Source organism: Oryctolagus cuniculus, chromosome 6 (genome assembly GCF_964237555.1).
Source record: "Oryctolagus cuniculus chromosome 6, mOryCun1.1, whole genome shotgun sequence".
Classification (NCBI taxonomy): Eukaryota; Metazoa; Chordata; class Mammalia; order Lagomorpha; family Leporidae; genus Oryctolagus; species Oryctolagus cuniculus.
Window position 1 is genome coordinate 45,618,564 of NC_091437.1, and position 23,140 is coordinate 45,641,703.

A 23,140-nucleotide genomic window follows, 5' to 3' on the forward strand; every position below is an offset into this window, starting at 1 on the left:
GCTCCCCGCAACCCAGAGGGAAGGGACCGAGTGATTCATGTGTGTGGGTTGGTGGTGCTAGCTCTGTGATTAAAATGGGAAGCAAGCAAAAGACACATTTCTTGGGAGATCATAAATACTTAGCACGGCTGTGAGAAGTGGCAATGCAGGGCCCATAAATTATTATTTTGGAGCAGAAATAAATCCCAATGTAAGAGATGCACCCTGGAGTTCATGGGTCCCTATTCCCTGGGCAAGAAGGATGTGCTATGGGGCTAAGAACTTTAATTCTAACCCTCTTTGCCATCTGTCATTCATGGTTCACAGTGCCACGTCAAACATGGAGAATGCTAAGTGCATGCATCCTTTCTGGCCCTCTATAGCCAGGTTATCAGACAGAAGAGCTAGAACCAAAATTCTGCAATATCTGACACACAGAAACCAGGAATCTCCCCTTTAGGAATAAAACAATGTTTTTTAAAAAATGGAAATTGATGACAAATGGCAGTGAGGAAGGGGAGCTTGATGTTCGGAAGGGGTAAGGAAAGCAGGGGGTGGAAGAAGAGCAAGCTCTGACCCTGATTAGTGGCTTGTGATGCCTCCGAGACGTTCACAGCCAGTTGTCCGCTGAAGGAATTCACGCCCATCATCCCTGCATGGACCGAGGTGTTAGCGAGAGCTGGGAGCTGGTTGTGGTTGCGGGGCACACTGTACAGGGCCTCTGCAATGTCAGCTGCTCTCTTCAGAATAATTTCCTGAAAAGACAAAGGGATATTCCTGTAGCAGAGCTGATCAGCCTCCCATTCCTACCATTTTGGAGTGCTCATTCTGTGCTAGGCACTGTGTTCAGGGCTTTCAGTCGCTCGCTTGAGCTTCTGTAACCCTGCCTGCAAGCTCTTGAGGTGAGTTCCATCATCAGCATGTGCATATGCCACATGGGGAGACTGAGGTTCAGAAAGCCAAGGCCTCACTGAAGGGCGCATGCCTATCTATGGCCACAGCTGAACTTCATAACTCCATGAGCTCTTGGAAAGTCCATCACAGTCAATATACAACAGAACCACAGGGTTTCCCTTGCCCCCAGTTAGCGCATAGGAACCTCGGGTGAGAGAGGGAGAGAAACAGAAGCTGCGAGCCATCTCTCTTGTTGGTGTTGAGCACAGGCTGTAGAAGACCACCTGGGTCCCTGAGCATTAGCGACATCTCATGTCCCTTGGATACTGAGTCAGGTGACACAGCAAAAGAGACATGGAAGGAATGAGCTGTCAGACTCAAAGTTTTCAACACAGTTTGAATCCCATGCATGGAGTTGCTCTGTAAAACAGAAGCACACACTACTCTTCAGGCTTTTTTATACTTTTTTTGGGAAGAGAAATTAAAACCCCTTTTTCCCTGTAAATTTGCTTGAAAACCTGAAATAAAGTAAGTCACCAATTATCAAGTACAAAAGAATAGCTTTAAATGGACCACCTTTTCTGGTAAGGAAAATGATTCAGTAAAAAAGGCAATAAAAGACATTCAAAAGAGAGAGGACTGAATAGCTGTGCCAAGTGTTGTGTCTGAATTACTCACACTCCTAACTCATTCACGTGGGGGTTGTATTTGTCATGCTTTCTCATACCACAAGGAGTCTGTGATCATGAATGGAATGTGAAAGTCCACCCAGGTTAGAGGCCCAGCGCACTCACCTGGTTGTTGTGTGGCATCCCATACAGTGCTTCCACCAGATCTGCAGCCCTTTTGAGTATTACTTCCTGTCAAGAGAAAAGCAGACACAGACCTCTGAGTGAAGGCACGCTACCTGTATCTTTTCACATGATCCTGTTCCAGCCCTTCCGGACGTACTTCTCTAAGGCTCTGCAATAAAGGCGGTAGCGTAGGGAACCCGAGATTGTTGTTAAATCATCAATTGATCCTTGTCCACATACACACTTAATTGAGCCAAAAGGTGAGCATTACTGGTACTGCAAGATAAAATACGCCACTCAACAGTCTGCTATGGCCACGAGAAGGCACTGATATGTTTATTGCAGAATACAATTCCCTGGTCATTTACTATATTACTACAATCGATGTCATTCAGTGCATGTTATGAATCCCTAAGATGTGTTTATTCTGCACTTAATTGCTTATTCCTGGAACCATGACCTTATCAGTCAGGTCATTTTCGAGGGGTTTCCAATCAATCTTCAGCCTCTAGAAGCATGTAGCATTAAACTTCTTTTGTTTATCTCCCTTGTATAGCAGAGTCATGATATAAGGGGTGATGTAGTAAACCCACATACCAAGGAAATGCACTGTTTGTCAAAGGCTCTTACAAAAGGATTCTCCTGTCCCCAGAAGACCCCTCTGCACCAATTTTCATGAGTGGCAGCATCTGTATCTTTCATAGCAATTCTTTTTTATTTCAGTGTTGTTTGTCATTTTCCCGATTTGCTCATTCGTTCTCCTTCTTAGACTGTTTATGCTCCGTTGCTCATTCCAGCTTAAGAAAAAAAAAGTCTATCTTTTCATTTAGGTGTGCTTCTATATTTAGTTTGCATGCGTTGTTCTAATAATACAGGATACTCTATAAAAGTGCATGACATGGGAAATTTTTTTTTCATTCTAACCAAAAGAAATAATTCTCTTTATTTTTCTCTAATTGCCTGTAGATTCATTTGCAGAATCTAGAATTGGAAAAGGAGGGCATATACAGGCTTGATGCATACAAAAATTGGAGCTTATTATTGAACAAAACCAAAGGGTATGATAATATTACCAGAGGGGATTTGCAGGAAAATACGTTTATCATATTTTGCTGTGGGTGAAGTTTCAAACAGAACTTCGACTGTAGATATTTTAAACAATAAATTTCTGTATGGAGATGCAGTGCTGTTAAATTTTCATATACTACAGATGCTGATCAGAAAATAGGGATATAATTGCATCCATTTTGCTGTCACCATAGCCTCTTCAAAAATCCTGAGCAACTCTTGAAATGACAAGCTTTTAGATACATATTAGCATTTTTCAATTTTAAATTCTCTGTAATATATGATAAAACAGTTGTCATACTGCAGTAACAACTTATGACATGTATAATGTCCTAAATTCAAAAATGAGATAGAGGGGTTTTCAGTTCTCAATAGATATTCATGCTTGCCTTAACCTGCTAGACCCTCTTATAAAACAGTATTTTTTATGTATGGAGTAGTGAAAAGCATTATATAATCAATGGAGTTTGAATCAATACATCTGAAATTATTTCTTTATTTGTAATGCAAGCTACAAGAGAGTTCACCACTTTTTGCTTGTGGTATTGTCTGACCATCGCAGTTAATAATTTACTATGGTATGGGCACACTAAACCCTATTCCCGGATCAAATTCAGCTTGTGCCGCTTTCTCTAAAACCTCATGGCTTTATCTGGCTCTTAGAAAAGATTAAAACAAAACAGGATTTAGTGAGTTTATTTGCTAAGATTTGACTTTTCTGGGTCTATGCTCATTTATTTCCTCAAATAAATATTTGAAGCTGGGCAGAGAAGGTATTTCTGTTTCTATCTTAGGAAAAAGAAACATGTCTCCTGCTTATCAAAAACATCATGATGTCAGTTTAAAGTTGAACTTAGGTACTTCATTCTTTTAACACTATAATTGGGGACTCAGAGCCCTCCAAATTTTTTTTTAGTGTTTGTTAAGTCTGAAAAACAAATCTGTGCAAATTATGTGTATTAATGTTATATATTTTAGGTGATAAAGTTTTTCAGTGACATAATCCACAGGTTTTTATTTCTCCTTATTTCAATACCCAGAGGTCTTGTCACTATTTAATCCTGTGGGAGTAAAACACATGAATCTAGTTTCTAAGTTGCATCTTTCTCTGATCTCCAATGCTATCCCTTTCATCTGCAATGCTGGCACATGTTTCATCCATTCACCACAGTGACACAGGTATATCCTTAGCACAGCAGCGTTTCAGGCCAGCAGTCTTAGATTTGAAAGGAGTGAACCTGGATTTTTTTTTTTCCTGGAAGTGATGCCCTTAAATGTTGTCTTGCCCATTTAAAAATGTCCTTCACTGCAGTATCAACTGTGGGGTTTAAGGGAGAGCTCGCATTTGGTTCAGCTTTGCCAGTGTGATTCAGCTTCTACTAGTTATTTCTGCAAATGGGAAGGAGAAAGGATATATCTGGGTCCTCTATGAGTTCATGCAATGGACCTGCAAGGTGCTTGGATTTCGGTGACCAGAAAATTGCTCTCACCTCCATGTCATTACGCTCCCAGTGAACTAGCCCCCAAGCGTGTTTGTGTTGGGGATCTAATATATTGCCTTTCAATCAGAGCTGAGAGCCACTGAACACACAGACAGAACATGACGAGCAGGTCAGGAAAGCAATAAAGATTTTACAGAGCTGTCCAAGGTGCTAAATTTACTCAATAATGGGTTTGGCACCATAGTGTTAACCTCTCATTTACTACCAGTTTGAGGGACTAAATTGAAGTAGCTGACTTCATTTACCTTGAAATGTATATTTTATGACATTATGTAAGTAGATTGAAAGGGCACTGCAGTTTTAACAATTTAAAGGCTAAAGCATGTTTAAGATGAAACTTGAATATTTATTGTATATTGCACTTAAAGTATATAGAATGTTAAAATGTATTGATTAAATTTGTAAAAGGCATTATAAAAATGACAGGTAGTAGAAAAGATGTATGCCTTTTAAAATCAAATTGGTAGTGTATGCTATCTCTTCTGTGGTCACAAGTGTAATTTTTTTGCAGTTTTATATGGTAATTTGAAAAATCTGTAATTTTACATTAGGAAATGATTGAGTCTGGGATGTTAAAAAAAAAAAGAAATTTCCCATAAGGAGAAGAGCTGGATATTTCATATAATCTATTGTCTCTGAAATTATTTCTAAAGTCTTATTTTTTGTGGCATTAGGAGAGAGCATGGTATAAGAATCCTTCACTTTTAATACGCAATTTTAATATTTCTGAAAGGAAAGAGCACTTGACTAGTACTGATATCTAATTTTTCCAGGCATTTATTTGTCAGGAGAGATTTTCTCTTCTTTTCATAATGTTTAAAACGTGTTCCTGCTTGCAGTTTCAAACACAAGAGTAGAGATTAGACTTTTCCAAGATAATTAATCCTATCCTCAGATTTTTAAAAAAATTTCACTTGGGAGTTAAAAAGATAAATAGTTGTATCCTAAATTTTGAAAAGCCCCAGAGTCTCCTTGTAGAGATAATTCTTGTTCTCCAATCTACATTCTGAGTGAGACTTTTTCTTTCTATTGCCTTGGAATTCTTCTCTTGAGGAAACCAAAAATATTTACTCCTTAAAACAACTGTCCACTATTCTATTTCCTCTCATAATCATAACCTAGCTTTCCTTGTCTTCCTATAACCATCTGTAAATGATTCATATGACTGGGGGAGTCTGCAGACAAAAAAGCAGATATGTTATACTAAGTTATTTAGAATCTATGAAAATACCAGGGAGACTCAAGGCAGGGGTGAGGGGAAGTTCTAAGAGATAGTTCAGGTGTAACTCAGGACTTGGAAGCTCATAATTAAAAAGATAAATGGACTAAAAACACAAAGAGAAGACTTGGCTTTACTTTTTATGCTACAACCAGTCCATCAGCTAACAACTTCTGAGGTTCTTGCTGCCCCAGTTGTCACATGTGGACACTATTCCTTAGTAACTTTCAAGGCACAGTTTCTACTATCACTGAGCTAGTTTTATATGATGACAAAAGACCCCCACCCCACCCCATCATCTGGCCTTACCCTCTTTGGCCAACCCTCTCTCCCTGTGCATCTGAACAACTGTTCTGTTCCAGTCTGCTGAGTCCTCCCCAGTACAGAAGCAAAAAGCCTGGCTTCTTACTGTCTTCCTATCTTCATTGGTTTTGTCTTTCCTTGTTTCACATGCTGCCTTCAGTTTGTGCTCATTTAAAATGCCTCCTAATCCTATGAAGACTAGTACTTAATATGGCGGTGTCAGTATGGTAATGAAAGAGAACTGTCATTTATTGAAAGTGGCATGTGCACACATCCAATCTTCAAAGAGAGCCACTTAAGGTATTATTCATATGGCCATTTGGCAGATGAAGAAACAGAGTCGGAGATGGCAGCTCACTTCCCTCAAATGTATATAGCTGAGGAGTGACTAAACTGGGATTCAAATTCAAGCTTGTAAGACAAAACCCAAACTCTTGGCAATTTGACTACACAATCAGAAATAATTCCACCATTACTGATACCCCAGCTCCCAATCTCTCTTATTTCTCTGAAAAATAGTGTTGGCCATCTATATCAACCAGCAGCACAGCACAGAAATGTGCTAGTGTTTGCTCTCCACAGCTGGACTCTTTGAGGCCATGCATATGTCTTAGTCACCTTCTCTTAGCCACTCGCACCATGTTTAGCAGAACACAGACCTTGAGAAATTCTTGAGTTTATTCTAAGATACAGTCATTGATTTTTAAAAGCACATACCCAATTTATATGAAAAGACCAATCTATGTATTTTTTATATATTATAAAAACAGAATTTGGTGTTCCATTTGGCTCCAGATTTTGTAATCCAAATTCCCAAAGGTCAAGTTTTGATCACTTTTTCTTAATGTCACTTTTTCAAATAAATTTGCTTTCACTCCTGCTGTCTGGTGCTTGCATTTTAATTTTGTGATTAATATCATGAATCATGTCTAATACAGACATTATCTCAAGTTATAGGCTGCTAGCAACATGAGGTTTGTCTTGAGGTACATCAGTCTTTTAATAAATGGGCCCTTGGAAATACTTAGGTATTTGCACATTCACAGAAATCCACCTTGGGAACCAGAAATATCCCATCAAATATGCTGATAAACCTAACTCATCATTCTTTCTGTTTCATGGCAGTAAAACCTCAGAGGATTACTCACCAGCCATGGGAGGCTTCTCTTAAGTGTCTGGCCTCAAATATGTAGCTATTAAGCTCATATTCACTGACCACATCTAGCCTTCAAGGATAAAGGGGGATGTTGTCTAACTGACAAATATGAACTCATTTGTAATCCCAATTCAGTGTTTTGAGTAATTCAAACCAAAATGAACACGTGAAAAGGCCTAAACTTTTAGTTCATAGCACCTATTAGCCATCTCATAAAGCCAATGGGTACCGACTTACAATACAACATTAGTAGTCACGGTTCAGACATAAATTTTGACACTCTGGGAACACTCCCTTAAAATTAAAGCTCAGGGTCCCTTCAGTAATCTGGTGGGACAATCTGAGGTTGGCTTATGCTTGCCCAAAGTGGGTACTAGTCGGCAAACTCAAAAGGCTTCCATAGCCTTGGCAACTCATGACAAGAGCCTAGGGTGATTACTGACACCATAAACAAGAGTGTCAATTTGTTATGTCAACAACAGGAGTCACTGTGCATTTACTCCTCATGTAGGATCTCTGTCCTTAATGTGTTGTCCAATGTGAATTAATGCTATAACTAGTACTCAAATAGTATTTTACACTTTGTGTTTCTGTGTGGGTGCAAACCGTTGAAATCTTTACTTAATATATACTAAACTGATCTTCTGTATATAAAGATAATTGAAAATGAATCTTGATGTGAATGGAATGGGAGAGGGAGCGGGAGATGGGAGGGTTGCGGGTGGGAGGGAAGTTATGGGGGGGGCAGTGTAATTCATAAGCTGTACTTTGGAAATTTATATTTGTTAAATAAAAGTTTAAAAAAGACAAAAAAAAGTATACTAGTGTTTGGAAGGAAGAATAAAACAAGATAAACTACAAGCATCAAATGATAAAAGCCAAGTTGAGTTGAATGATTCCTAGGAAAGAAGGACACTACTTTTCTGTCACTGTGCATGGAGCCTTGACACTCATTGATCATCAACTACTTTGCTTTGTTAGGGATTCAAGGTGTAACGGGCCAAGTAGCAGCAAGATAAAGTGCAGTGGCAAAATCACTCCCGATTTAGAGATGATAGCCTCTGTTAATGAAGTCACCAATGATGTCACTGGACTTTTCACTCCATGGTAAGCTATGGAGTCTAGATTTGGAAGCATGCATTCAAGTCACTGGCCTTAAGTTTTGGCTCTCTCCCTACTTGTTTCTGAAGGGCTAGGTGACAAACTGATTGGAAATCCTGAATGATGAAAAATTGATTCAAAGTTTCTCTCAGCCCATTTCCTGCAGAGCTGGGTGTACAATGCAATAAATATTTGTTGTACTGAGATGCATTTCTGTGGAGAATAAACTTCCTTTGTTTATTCAGCCAGATGGAAAATTCCACAATGGTAGACTTTGCATTCTGAAAAATCAGGATAATGAGGGCAGTGAGAGAAAGAGTAAAACAAACCAAAGTAACACTTGGGCACTGTTTAGTTTCCAATCCTCTGAGACATTCCTTAAATTTTTCATTTTTCTTGTAATATGAACTTCTTGAAATAGAGCTTACAGCCAATCATTAGAAGCCTTTAGTGTCACACTTTAAATACTCTTTACTCAGAGGCCCTATGACTGAGAAGAGTCACTTACACTTACCATGGATATAATTAAACATGTTTCTGTTGAAAGGGGCAATCTCATTATGGCTAAGGACCACTTTAGAGTAAATTGAAATGGAAAGGAGCAGCAGAGAGGAGGTGTAGGTAGCAAGTGGTTATTTCCAGGGAGGCATAAAATGCCAAATGTGTAACAATTATATTTTACAATCCTGTATTCTAAAGACTTCATAGCATTTTTATTATATAAGAAGATTCTGCTGAAACTGACTGCTCTATAGAACATTCTAATGCAATCCTGTTGCCCATATTCTTTCGAGAGCCATAAAATTCAAACCACAATCAGAATCGTCAGAAATTCCAGAGGAAGGCAACTAAATATATTGATAGTGTCGTCTGCAATTAATATGAGAGGCAACACATCAAAAGTCTCCTATCCCAGAGAAAATACAGGGAAGATTTCTAATCCTACTTTAACTTGCATTTACATGATAGCCCTCTCACTTCTCAAACTTATTACCATAGACCATCAAGTAGCAAGGCTAGAGACCTACCATAAAGTTTTTGCTTCTGTTGCAAACATGGTGTAGGAGACTTCTGTATGAAATTAAAGTAAGTTGTAAGCTAACCCAGCTATATCCACATAAGACATACTAACTGACATGATTGACTTTTACAGTGGAAAGGAAAAAAGCTGTTTTCCAACAGCTGTTATTGCCTCCATGAAAAAAAAAATCAATGAAAGTGAAATGAACAAGAGATTTTGTCTGAGTTGCAGTTAATACCACTGAAGAGCTATGGATATTAAAAGGTCAACAAATAAATTAGCCAGAGTGTTATGAAATGAATGATTTGGCTTATAATTTTATTGAGTGAAAATTGTTCGCTGCCTATTAGACCAGGTAATTTTTATCTGGTTCCTCAATTACTGTTCCGTAAGCAATAATACAGTTGTGAGAGCTGCTGGTTCGATCGCATGACCTCTGAGAAGCTGGCCAGGACAGCCGACTTTACTATGATGGATAACTAAGCATGGTTTCCATGAGGTGCCAAGCCTCCCTTTCCTGCATACATAAAAGAAACATTACAGCCTAATTCGCTTTACCAAAATGTTCAACTTTTCAAGTGTCAGCAGTTAAGTATAAATGGTGAAACCAGGTATTCCTGAGAAGAGTTATGACAATGGCTCCCCCCACCCCGGCCCCCACCGCCCCTTTGTGGTCTCCTGGCATTCTCTTCTAAATGGTGTCATGGTAATTGGTGAATGGCAGCCTGCAGTGCTTCCCGCCACAAACACAGTGAAAAATGGTGTCTGCACCCTTGTGAATATGACCTGCTCAGAGGTACAGAGCTGACCCTGGCAACCTCTGGCCAGCTCTTCTTCTTCCAATTCATTGTACTGGTTTAAGACCAGCGCTCTGGGTTAGGTCCTGCTGTGTGGCCTCGGAAATCGACTTTCTGATCAGGATAAAAGCCTCTGCTGAAACAGAAAGCTCTGGACAGAGGTGCCTTTTTCAGGGGTAGGTTGTAAAGTCAGCACATGAAACAAAAACTGCTTAGAGTCAAAATTAGCCTTGAACATCTTCTAAGTCACCTTTAAGTCACCAAGGCCTGGGCTTTTAGAAACACACAAAAAGGCCCAAAATTAACTACTTCTGTTTCTTTTTGTCTTTTGTCTGTGGCTTCCCCTTCCCCAGGGCAAGGCAGAATAAATATCTAGGTTGAAAGTAAAAATTCCACTGAGCCGACAAAGAGACACGCTTGTCATCTCTATACATGTGTGTCTATGTATGTGAATGCCCAAATGTATGTGTGTATTTTTATTTCTGGACATGTGTTATACACTTAAACCTGAGTACATGATATGTGTCTATGCTAAGCTATGCTGTGTTTTAAGGATATCTAAGGAAGATAAAATTATAGTGGGTTTTTGCTACTTACATTGCTGAACATCTTTGGTTATTATAAATATTTCCAGATGAAGGATACGTGTAAGTGATGATACCCGTGGCTTTATGTAGGATCATGAGTATAAATGCAACTAGAACCCACTACCTCAAGACTGCTGTGGCTCAGTACTTATCAGGCCAGCGCTGAAGTGAAGTCTTACTAAAAACAGTGTGCAAGGTTTAAATCTCCTTGCATCTCTGTTTAAGAAGAGGATACTGTGTGTTGGGAGAAAGAGATGAGATTACCCCCTGTTCCTTCCATTCGTCTTAAACTAATGAGTAATTCAATTCAGTGTCCCTGTATGCGGGGTATGATATGAAGTAACTTAACTTAGTCTTCCCCTTCAAGATGTCAGTGCTGAAAAAGAACTTGAAGGAGTTCCAGAACTCAGCTCTTGGACAACTGTTATGACAAGTCACTACCACAATGACTCTGCAGCTAAAGAGAAGAAGAATATTCTCCATGGTCTGTGTGTTTTTAACTCTTGCTGCCATATTGGCTCAGCTCAGCCATTTGTGAGCCAACCTCATCCTACAGCACCTCACTCTCTAGCCAAGCTTGATGGACTTTAAATGCTGGTTTGCAAAACTTCTTTTGGCTTTTTATTTTAAGTTCTATTTACTTATTTTCATTGTATTTGAAATGGAGAGAGACAGACAGAGAGAAAGAAATTTCCTTCCATCTGCTGGTTCATTCCCCAAGTGTATCCAACACTCAGAACCCAATCTGGGTTTCCCACGTGAGTGACAGAGACCAAAGAATATGAAACAACATCTGATGCCTCCCAGGATGTGCACTAGTATGAACGCAGATCAGAAGACAGCAAAGACTCAAGCTAATCACTCCCATATGGGATATGGATTTCCAGAGGTATTGTAACCACTGCACCCAATGTCCAGCCCTGCCTTTTTTCTTCAAATCCCTTTTTCTTAATTCCAAGAGCCAGGACACACCAATATTGGTTCAAGATCTAGAATCCAATAGAATTGGCTCAAATCCATGCTCTGCCAAGTCTTACCAGTCTCCATGCATACCTTTGTTTCCTCATCTGTAAAAAGGGCTAACGTCAGCACCAGGTTCAGCAGATGAGGAGTTTTCAAAAAGTTTGTGGAATATGCATATTATGAAAAAATCATGGATTTTTAAAGTTTTAGCAACAAAATAAACACTGTTAATCCAGTTTTCCATACACTGTTTGAAGTGCTTCTGCATGTAGCTAATGTTTGTCAAGCAATAGCCAGAATTCCCACCTATTTTCCGGAGAACTTTGCAAAATAGATGCATTCTCCCAGTTAATGTACACTGCATGTCTAAGGTGCTTGCTGGAGAGGCAAGCCTAGCTGGAAAATGCTTTCCAAGATTCTGAAAAGACAAAAGGTGAGGCAGAAACCTCTGTTTTACCAGCTGTGTAGGCTTCAGCAGGTTACTTACGCTCTTTGAGCCTCAGCTCCCTCGTCTCTAAAATGGGCATGACACAGTACTAACAAGCAGCATAACACTGCTATATAAATCAGTTAAAGAAAATATTATTATAAAAAATGGTGCTTTCTTGGGACTTTTAAATGAAGCTGTAATCTCTCCAGAAAAATTTTATGTGTATGTATACACTTGCAACACACACACACACACACACACAAATGGATTCTACATATAATTTCAGATCTAGGCTCAACTCCCCTGATAACATAATTGTAAGGAATCAGAAATACCAAGCTCCTAAACTGAGCACATGATCAAAATGGAAAAATGCAACTTGCCTATACGTTTTCTGGCAGATGTAGAGGAGGGAGAAGAAAATGGATTGCATTGCATAGTTTGCTTTTCTGGACACCCACTGAAGCGTGTTTTTCTGAGAGTTGAAGATATCATAAGATTTGTACTTGCTGCTGCGTCTTTCTTTGGAGTAGGGTCACTGTGGTTTTTGCATGTAATGTTAATAGAGTATCCTTAAATTTAAAAAGTAAATAAATAAATAAGGAGAGAGCGAGTGAGTGAGAAAAGCCACTGTCCCAGTGTGGAAGACAAAGATGTAGGGCTTCTCTTTACCCTTTTCTGCAAAGAGGCAATGTGGTTAAGCAAAGATTTCTTATTTGTATTTTCACTGATGCAACTGCAGGTTTTGAATTACTGATAGTCTTTGCATAAAGACTAAAACAATAAAAGCATAATTAGAATACATTGTATACAGCCCATTCCAGTTTTATTTTGCCCCAGCTCTGTATTTATGATAAATCACTAAACATGAACACTCTTTAGGGAGGGTGGTTTTAGGTCTCATCTCTCCACTGAGCAAAAACAGTGCCTGTGACTAGAGTCTGAATTTCAATTTTGCAAGTGTACAGTTGAAGTGAATAATATTTGGCACAATACAGTGTACAACTGAGCCACTAAATGGCTGATTTACTAAATTATTATTAGATGAGCCCTTGCTGTTCCAAATGAAAGTGCAGCCACTGTCTTCCTTCATGGAGTGTTCAAATTGTTCTGTGTTTAAATATTCAGCATGAGGCTAATGCGAACTGATGAACTGAGACTATAAACATTCACTTTCAATACAGATAGAGCGACAGAGATGCAGCATATCATGTGGCCTGCGGAGGTGAAAATGATTTATACTTAAGGATGTTGCTGCCTACTTCCATCACTTTAAGGTACTCTTAATTAGCCTCATGTTTGAAATGACTAATTCCCATATACAGGAAGAGCAGCTTCATGGAGACAGATTTTCTCATGCCAACAAGGAAGAAGCTACCCCGAGGATATGCTGCCTCTAGAGTTCTGAACCGTAAGTTTTTATTCATGGTGGGCTACACAGCACCAGCAGAGCAGGGCGTGTCTGCCAAAGCAACTGGGGCATTTGAAATTCAATGTTGAGGTTTTCCAACCTACCCAAAGGGTCTATAGTCTAGCCTTCCTACAATCCATCCTCATAAAGTCCTACCTCTTTACAACCCAACTCTGCTTTTGGGCCACACTGGTACTCGCTCCCCACCCCCGAGCTCTCTAACTTCTTTACTGACACCTGCTGGAATGAACAACAACCCTTTGCTCCTTGGACAAATACAACCCCTCCTGTTTGTTCCCCTTGGAGGGCAGTTATAGGGAAGCACTTAAAAAACTGTGATCACTTACAGTAGATTAGAATTTTTTATTGGTGCCGTGTTGCCATAACAACATGAAGACAGCAGATGACTTAAGCTAGGCTTGCAAAGCAAAAGGCTGCTCATCTGGCAGTTAAAATGAATACAGTTCATTTCACAAGTTTCCCATATGGACTCTTAGTGTATGGTAATGAGGAGACCATATGGTGAGAGAAAATGCACTGAGAACAATTGGGTTCCACTGGCTGAGTGGGAAGCTGGGAGAGAAAACCTGGGTGAGAAATTCTGGCGTGCTCTCTGGGTTCAAGGTTTGGCTGAGGTTTATTTGGGGTGGTTGTTTTCCAGAGTGGTTTTGAGTTTCCTAATCCATTCCTTAATATGTCGTCTGTGCAAAATGACAAACATCTTGCAAATTTTGCAATATCATTCATCACAAACTGTCAGCAGTGTTTGCAAATCTGACTTGCAAGATCTTTTAAATGTGTTGTTCTTAAAAGGCAACAGTACCAAGTTTTTAGACAAAGTGCAGGAAAATTTAAGCACTTCTGACAAGCAGAAACATTAACAGTAATCATTTTAAAAACACTCACATCTTTTGCCTGCATGTTTAGCTGTAAATAATGCTAGAATGTATAAAAGCTTTAAAGTAAAAATGTAATAAATACTTTTTATTATATTTCATAAAGAATAACAAATGCTTCCAGCCTGTGTCTAGGTTACATATACACGCAAACATATAGAGATGGATAGCTCCCATTCATAGCACTAACCAGATTGGAAACCTGGGTGGACAGCTTGAACAAGACTCTAAAGTCAATTCTGTACTATACATGCTTCATAAAAGATGAATATAAATGCATTAGTTAGACACGGTGAGCTAAATTAGAAGGTCAGGCAGGGCTGGGAGGGCTGAAAAATCACACAACCAATGAGTGTAATTACTCTTTTTTAAGTCTATTAAGTGGTGTTGCTCTATCAAGGCTCAGGGGTATAGGACATGAAGAACAAGATAAAGTAATGTGTATTTATTACTCCCACTGGATCAATTTACCAGATATTTTCAGCTCCATAAAGCAAAATACACAAATGCAGCCTTTGTTACTTTTGTCAAACTGCTTTATTTTCACTAAAAGAGACTGGCTCTTAGAGAAAAATCCACATTTACCCTGTGGAGATCCCCATCCCAGACCTCTCGGTGGATTGAATGAGACAAAGTTGTTGAGAATGCGAGGAGGAAGGCGCTTGGTGTCTACTAGGGAGAGAATAGAGAACCTAAACACCTCAAGGCAAAATGATTCAGGTTTTCAGAGCTGAAGGAAAAGTGGGAACTTCATGTGGTGGAAATAGTGAGGTACTGAGCCCAAGAACCTGGGTTTGAATCTTGCTTTTCCCACTTGCTAGCTGTGATGTCCTGGCAAGTCACCAGACCCCTGTGTGCTCTGACTCCTCATCTGTGAAATGGGGTATACTCACTGCACGGGGATTGCTGGTCCCCTTTTACTGCAGTCTCTGAATCACAGGAAAGCCACTTTGCATAAATTATCTCAGTAATGCCTAACAGTGCTGAGGGACAGTTACTTTACAGAAGAGAAATCTGAGGCTTGGGAGGTGGAATTGTGTGCACCAAGCAGTGGATTTGGTTTCCAAAATCCACATCTGTCTGCCTTGAGAGGATCACTCTTTTGGCCTCTATGCTCTTCAAAAGCCCTGGTCATGCTGTACCGGGCTCCCAGTAAGCATGAAGTCAACACTGCCTTGTTCTCCAAGAGTCACAGCCAACACACAGAATGCCCATTCAGCTTGGGGCCTGTTCTAACCACAGGCAAGCTAGCACGCTCCTGAGGACAACTGACAAACTGAAAGAGAATGGAGATACCTCTGGCCTGCAAAGCAGAGACAGCCCTTTGCTCAATGCTTCTGGATTGCATCACTGCAGCTGCCAGCACCTCCAAGTTTCTGGTTGACCACACCACAGTCCCCTTCACCCTCACCTCTACATTGTAACAAAATCCAACCTTGACCCCAAAGTCAGACACGTGCTCCTCCCCCTCATGTCCGGATCCAAGAGAGGAAGACAAGTCTGTGTGAAACAGAACAGAATGCTGTGATTTAAAAAACCTTAGCTTTCCTTTCTCCGTGTGCACATGAAAAAGGAAACCAAGAAAAACATCTGGGGTTAGCATAATTACAGTATTTTAAATTTGTGTGTCCAGCAACTATCAATGATGGTGACTTTCAGGGACAACATAATTTACAAAGGATTCTGTTTGCTCCTGTTTTCCCATTTGGTAAATGGGAATGATGTCTGTTTTCCTGACTTCTCTCACAAGAGGGGCTCCAATAAAACAAAGCCTCTCCAAGTTCTTTGAAAAAGCACAAGCCTGTATACAAAGGCATATTATTATGGAAAGCTGTCTGCTAGGTCTTTGGAGCAGTTCCATTTGACAGAATATGTGGGTGGTTGCATGAATCTAGCATTGTCTATTCACAAACACATGGATTTAATAAAGTGGAGTTTGTTTTTTAAGGTGTGTGGTCCACAGCTCATTGAAACACTCCTGTTTGACAAACACTGACCATGATTCTAAGAAAGGCGGAGCCCACTTTTATCCCCCTAACAATGGACAGCAGGAGTATAAATCTCCCCAGTCCACAGGAATACCTTGTGCTGGCTCCATCCGCCACTTCCTGACTCTGCCCTTGAACTCTTGCTCCACCTTAACATCCAGAGCCAAGAGGACAGCCACTCCACTCTGAGTCACACGGAGAGCTTCCTGGGGTGGGCTGCAGGCACAGCCCTTGCATGGTCAAGTAGCTAGATGCAAGCTGTGGAGTGTTTCCTTAACACACACATCCATTGTGTCCTTGATTACTCTTCCCAAACTCAGGAAAAAAAAGGGCTGAGAATTTCACCATCGGGCCACCAGGGACAAAGTGACACGTGCCTATGCTATTTGTTCAACATTTCTGAACATAACATGCAACTCTAAAAAATTATCTTGATAGTAAATACACAGTTTTGAACCCCATATTCCTATTTCTCTTTTCCTTATAAATAAGAGAAGCACTGACTTCCTTCTTCAGACTGTAACCCTTAAATCCAATTTATCTTCTATTTTTCCAGTAATTTTTTTTAAGATTGTTAATCATGGACCAGTTACTATGTGGCCAGACCCATGGAATTACTTCTCTGTATCCTTACATAATCCCTATGAGAACACCATGATTATTAGCCCCATTATATAAAGGAAGAAACTGAGGTAATAATTTGAATCACATACTCCACTGCTCATCAGGATTTGGATTTTCTGCTCTGCAACAACTGCAGGGGATAGCCTTCAGAAGTAAGGGTCTCATTCTCAAATAATCACAGCCACCTTTATGTCGAGTATTAAATAAGTGATTAAAATGGCAATTTGACATGGCAGAAGATATCACCATTTGCATTTGACAGATAGGAAAATTGAGGAATAGAGAAATCATTTTGACCTAGGTTCCACAGCTGGTTAAGTGGCCAGTGTCTGAATTCCACCTTGTCGAGTCTCACTCTCCAGTCTGTGCCCTCAACTCTTACAACAACAGGCCTTGCAGATCAAATATTAAGTCGATTACTCAATAGAAAGTGAAGGCACTCCCAAAATTGGGCCGATATTGAAGAATCTGGCAATGTATCTGTGCCTCTGTTTCACCATCAAGACAGCTAATCAACTGACCATTATGTAGACACACATCATTTATGTCATTGTGCTGTATGATTATCAAATTGTCCCATAAGAAATATCTGGAAGCTATATTCTTCCTAGACAGAGGGACCAAAAGGGAAACTTTCTTATGGAATACCTGCACTATGGAAGGGGACCTCCATTCACGATGGTAGCTCTTTTTTTTTTTTTTTCATTGCTCAAAAAGAATAAAGGTGGAAGTTGGAAGATGAGAACTTTTTCCAAGACAAGGGTATAAACATATGGACTCTCCTATGATCCATTCCTCAGGAGAAATGGTTTCAAGAAATTTTTACCAAAGTGAACAACATTTTCATCCAATGAAGCTGAAGGTTCAGACCAAAGGTTTGGTGGTTCTTCCCTTGAGGCCAAGGTACTGGACAGAGGTCTTTGCTTGTCATGGTCCTTCCTCTCTTGCCATCTCCCCACCCCTTCTCACCTGTGCACTGACCCCAGGGGTAGCTCTACGTTGGACAGGACCTGCTCTGACAGGTGACTGTGTCTACAAGTATAGCCAGCACACAGCTAAGATTTGGTGATAAGCTGATGCGCCAAGGAGGTTCCCTGAGATAAGAAGGATGCCAATTTTGTTTGTCTAAGTGTTTTTATGAGGCTCCATGGACCTAGATATGATGTATCTCTAGACTTACTATTGCAAGGAAAGAACGTCTCAAGTACTCATTTCACTGCATGGAGAATGAAATCTCATTGTGTTGTCAGTAAACAGTGAACAGGAATTTGACTAATTCTGTACTTGAACCTTTTTAGCATTTAACTGTTCTCTCCTCTGAGTCCTCACAGAAGTTGGTAGTGCTTTGGCTAAATAGATGTATCGTTTTAGGTTTTTGATTAGTTGTGCTTGGCAATGTGTCCCATGCAAGACCAAATGCCTCAGACACAGAGAGGAATGTCCCAAGCTTTCCCATCAGGTACAGAAGAATAATAAAGGTCAATTTCTTGACTGGCAATTAATTGATGCATAACATATATTACTTAATTTTGAATTTTTGTTTCATTTCTCACATTCTTGAACTGTGTTTCCCAAATAGTCTCTTTCATACTATCTCATTTTCCCAGACTCAAGATCTCCCAATACATTTTCTCTGGCTGTTCTTGTCTAGTCAGGGGTAAGTAGGGATTCTCCTATAGATATTGATGTTCTTTTTTTCTTGTGAGAATTAGTAGAATTAGTAGGATGTAGTGATTAAATAGCCCAGATCCTGGGGCCAACCTGTAAAGTTTGGAACTTCATGTAGCAATTTACATGCTGTATGATCTGGGCAAATTAATCTCTCTTTGTTTCATTATTTTCTTCCCTACAATAGGACTGATAACAGTAGCCCAGAGGGCTACTGAGAAAATAAAATGGCATAAAATATATAAAAGTAACCACAGTGTTGACTGGCACCTATGTGTTTGCAACTTTTATGAGTGCTTACCTTATAGTACTAAACACAAATGCACAAAAGTACGAGTTGCTTATCAATGAACTAATTGTATCAGCACCAGATTTTCTCCGCCAATCTCTCAAGTCCAAGTTTTCAGAGACCATAACTCAAAAAAGAAGTGTTCTGACCTTTGGTAAACGCTCAGGGTCTCCAGGGTGCCGGGGAATGACCTTCTGTAACCTCTGGAAACCATAATCAATGGTGGGTTCGTTGAGCGCTGCAATGAAGAAATCACACCATTAGAACATTTTTAGAAAATAAAGCTGATTTTGTGAGTTGTAATACTGATGGTGAAGATATAACTTGAAAATCCAAACTTTAGTGGAGACTTCTGAAATGATCATATGAATATTATCTTTGTTGAACATTTACGGCATCTACTTCTGTTTGCCACAGAGGAGAGTGACTTGCCCAAAAGAACAGTAGTAGTAGGTCTTGAACACCATTTCTCTGGACAAATGCCACATTCCTTATATGATCATAAATAGAAAATAAAATGGTATTTGATAGGAGCTTTTTAGAATTCACTTTATTTTAGAGCTCAGGCAAAAACATTCAAGGCTTCTGAGGGGTATATACACATTATAAACAGTACAGAAATTAAAAGTATCTGCTTAACTAAAAATCCCCAGTATGTGTCAAAGAATACAATTATTTCAGTGCCTTCTATGCAAATAAGCCTGAAAGATGAGGGTGAGGGGCAGAGGAAAATGGATAGGAGTAGGCCTTCTAGGTATAGAAAACCTTGAAAAGAATCTGCAAATAGATGGGGATTGAGTATGTTTGTGACTCAAAACCCTCACAACTAAAACAGTAGGCCCATTTGCCAACACTGGTAAATAAAAACATGCCAACTGCATTTTTCTAAGTGTTGTTTCACCAACAGAGAGAGAGAGAGAGAGAGAGAGACAGACAGACAGACAGACCAACCAATCTCTGTGGAGTACTACCTTAGACAACTGAAATCTCCAAGAATAATTCTTAAGGACATTTTTAGTAAGGCTCAGTCTTTATTACCATTTGAAAGCAATGGGCCTGCTGTCCCTATATCCACTATACAATCTTAAAAATATGCTTAAACAAAATTTAAGTGGACTCTTGTCTATTATACTCAAAATTCCTCCTTGGTGTATGAACTATCTCCAGCCCATTTCACCTGAAAACATGGAAACAATGGCAACTCAGTCCTTTACCCATATCTTCCACATTCTCTGAGTAATGGATAGGTGAGTATTTTTTAAATTTCTTAGTTCATTTTTTTCTTTTCTGGTATAAGCAAAGTTTCAACCACATATCTTCCCTACACTGAATAAAAAGATAGTCTTTGTAGGTCTGACATTCAGCTATACATTAGAAAACAAGTTGCCACATGCTTTCCTTAAAATCCATTTCCATTAACCTAAATTTTAAAAGTAAGATTCATACTACTGCTAACTTTAAAAAACTGTATTAAATTCAAATAGGTCCCAAGGCTAATGGAAGCAATTTGTATACCAACCCAAACTGACTGGCCCACTTTTCAAAATACAGGTATGATAATCTTGTGGTTTTAAAAGGACATTTAAATTGAAAGACTGTGAATTTAGTACATAATTATACCAATAGAACCCTTTAACTTGTCAACTTGTAAATCTAAAAGGCTATCAATCATTTCTAAAGAGGAAATAAACCTTAAAATTCCTTGATTGACAGTGCTTACTTTTTATGTAAGAGAGAAAAAAAAAAGGCAGGGGAAAAAAAAAAGGCTACATAAGTGGCCAGAAATCCATTTACAAAAGTACATTGTTTTACATAGGTGAGTAAAAAGCCAATAATTACACCTCCAAAAGACACATAAATCAGAGTAAGTACTTTTTCCTCACTTGTATATTTTAAGTTAGAGTGAACTTCAGATAACTTTTTATTAAAAAGATTTCCTCCAAAATGCAATGCTTATTGAAGTTGTTAATCGAGTACCATTTTCATTTAGGATAATGTAACCATTTTGGCAAATATGAGATTCTGTCAACCCTCCCCACTTTCCTAACAGTAAACTAGCATTCAGTCTCTTGTGGAAATTAACTAAAATTACACCCAGGTATACCAAACCTCGCTATACTAGTGTATTAGTTAAGGCACAATATTTATTATTCTTCCCATTTTATGAATTACTTTCTACACCCTTGAGAAGACTTTTCTTAAAGTAGTCTTGTAGAGGAAAAAGTAAACCTATTTCTGCAGGGAAGTTCTTACTCATAAAATCCATAGTATTTAATCAAGGAATGCATGAGGGGAAGGAATGAGAACTCAGGTTTCAGGTATTTATCCTATCTATGCCCCACCTACAATGCTAATTGCCAACAAAAATGTTTAACCATCAATTGCAGCTTTAGACAATTAAAGGTATCATTTCAATACATGGCAATATAATTTAGCATCCAGAAAATTCAAATTTTTGGTTTTAGTTTTCAATCTATCACCAATAAAATTTGAATTGTTGACTCACCCCTTTCACATTTGCATAATGAAGTCCTATTGTGTCTAAAAACCTGTGGTTATTAATTGAATGACTATCTAATGTATTAGAGGGGAAGATGTGATGTTCTGGCAATATGGCCAACTCACAGCAGAATGACGGACACCTAATATCAGTAATTAAAAGAACCAATTCAAATATCCTATGGAACTAATAGCTAAAGAGCTGAGGAAAAGTCATTCTGCTGTCACAGAGTATAGCTGAATTAGACATATTATACTCATTATTCAAAGAAAAATAAGCAACTGCTCCATGAAAGTATACTGCAGGGAGAAATATTTAAAATTCTGAGGTAAAGGCTTTTATTTTCCATGACTTTATGTGTTGTTCTATGCTCACATTTTTAAATGTGTTAACCTGCTTTCAATGGAAGCACTGAATATTACAATGCAATAGTCCAGGGCTATAGGCCAAGTTAACATGAAACATCCTAAATTCAAAGGAACCTGATTTCTCTGATTTCATTAATTAGATGAAAAGAATTAAGCCAATTACTGAATGAGAGGGGGAATCTGTTAAAGAGCCCCACTTAAACACATACTACATGCACCACAAAAAAAGGAAAAAAAAACCTTCTGAAAACATTAAATACCTGGGAAGGAGAATGGTTACATTATGGCAAACCTATGGAATAGAATATGAGGCAGTCCTCAAAGCAATGTCAAAATAAAAATAGTATTTACTAAGATATAATATATTGCTAGGTTAAAAGCAATTACAGGGACACATGCAGAATATGATTACTTTTTTAAAAAAATAAACGAGTGTAGCATAGGATAAATGTGTATTTTGCTTAAATGGACAAACAGTAGTTATTACTTAGCAGTGGGTCTTACATTGCTTTTCTTCCCCTCTTTGTGCTATGCATTTTCTAAGCTCCCCACAAAGAGCATATATTACTTTTATAATCAGAAAAAAAGCTTAAGAGCAGGAGATTGTTGCTAAGATGGAATTTGACCTGCTTGTATAAAGTAATGACATAAGAAACTATGCCTTAAAAGGGGTCTGTATACCTTTTAATAACCTTGCATAGGTTATTACCGACCATAAGAAAAATAAGTAGTATACTTTTGGCCAGTTGTATAAATATGTGACTATTCATAAACTCTCTGAAAATCAACAGAGAGGGTAACAGGGAGGAATCATAAAGAATGGTATATTTATTTCATCAGTAGGGGCAGCCGTACCGTAGGGACACACATCGACTCTGCAAGAATGCAATATAAAGTTAATCCTTCAACAAAGTGACCTCATTGTACTCAAGCACAGGGTTCAGGGGGCACTGTAGAAATGGGACTAATCAATTTTCCCCTCAAACTTGGGATAATTCTGAGAATCTGGGAGAGAAAGGAAAAACAACACTCATTTGGGCATAATTAACCACAAATAACGATGCCTGAGCATCTTTGGTTGAAGAACGGGAAATAGCTGAATCTGTACCCGGCAAAGGAATGGAATGGTGAGAGCAACTGTGTGGCTCTGCTTCCAAGATCCACATGCTCTGAACAGGGTTTGAAAAGGAGGGTGTCATCCTAACCAGTTAGGTGTGATAACAGAACAAGTAAGGCTCTTAAGTTTAGAAAAACGTTATCTTACATAGAACACCTTTAATGTTCAAATTATCAGAATACAATGGAGTCCTATATATGCAATTTTTAATTCCAAAAGATATGAGTATCCTTTTTTTCAGTAATTATTTTTAGTGCCTACCACATGTATTTGCCAGAGTGAACTGGTTTGTGTCACAACATCATAAGCCATTAAAACTAAACTTTTAGAAAGGTTTAGTTAAATATCCAACCCAAAAGGACAAATGCAATCCTTTGACTGTGTGAGTGGAGTCAGAACCCAGCTCCTAGTCTCCCAGCCATGCTTCCTCTTCTGCTCGAAAATCCATTGTCTCCTCTTCCTTAG

At 38.9% G+C, this 23,140-nt stretch overlaps 1 protein-coding gene and 1 long non-coding RNA gene across 26 annotated transcripts in view; one reads left to right on the forward strand and one right to left on the reverse strand.

The window, feature by feature from the left end:
- Nucleotides 1–23,140, reverse strand: part of EBF1 (EBF transcription factor 1) — a 412,032-nt gene that overhangs the window by 16,938 nt on the left and 371,954 nt on the right. For all 8 annotated transcript variants that reach the window (XM_008255335.4, XM_002710343.5, XM_002710344.5 and 5 more), the window contains exons 11-13: nt 18,840–18,928; nt 1,668–1,733; nt 557–734 (exon numbers count right to left, since the gene is read on the reverse strand). In XM_008255335.4, the coding sequence (XP_008253557.1) occupies nt 557–734; nt 1,668–1,733; nt 18,840–18,928 (333 nt within the window). The remainder of the gene's footprint in view (nt 1–556; nt 735–1,667; nt 1,734–18,839; nt 18,929–23,140) is intronic.
- LOC127490703 (uncharacterized) overlaps nt 1–23,140 on the forward strand; it is a 120,712-nt gene that overhangs the window by 4,307 nt on the left and 93,265 nt on the right. For 6 of the 18 annotated variants that reach the window (XR_011389877.1, XR_011389879.1, XR_011389871.1 and 3 more), the window contains exons 3-5: nt 7,897–8,022; nt 9,170–9,392; nt 12,999–20,241. This is a non-coding gene — a long non-coding RNA (uncharacterized lncRNA). The remainder of the gene's footprint in view (nt 1–7,896; nt 8,023–9,169; nt 9,393–12,998; nt 20,242–23,140) is intronic. The other 12 variants (XR_007919015.2, XR_007919006.2, XR_007919007.2 and 9 more) reach the window with 12 other exon arrangements.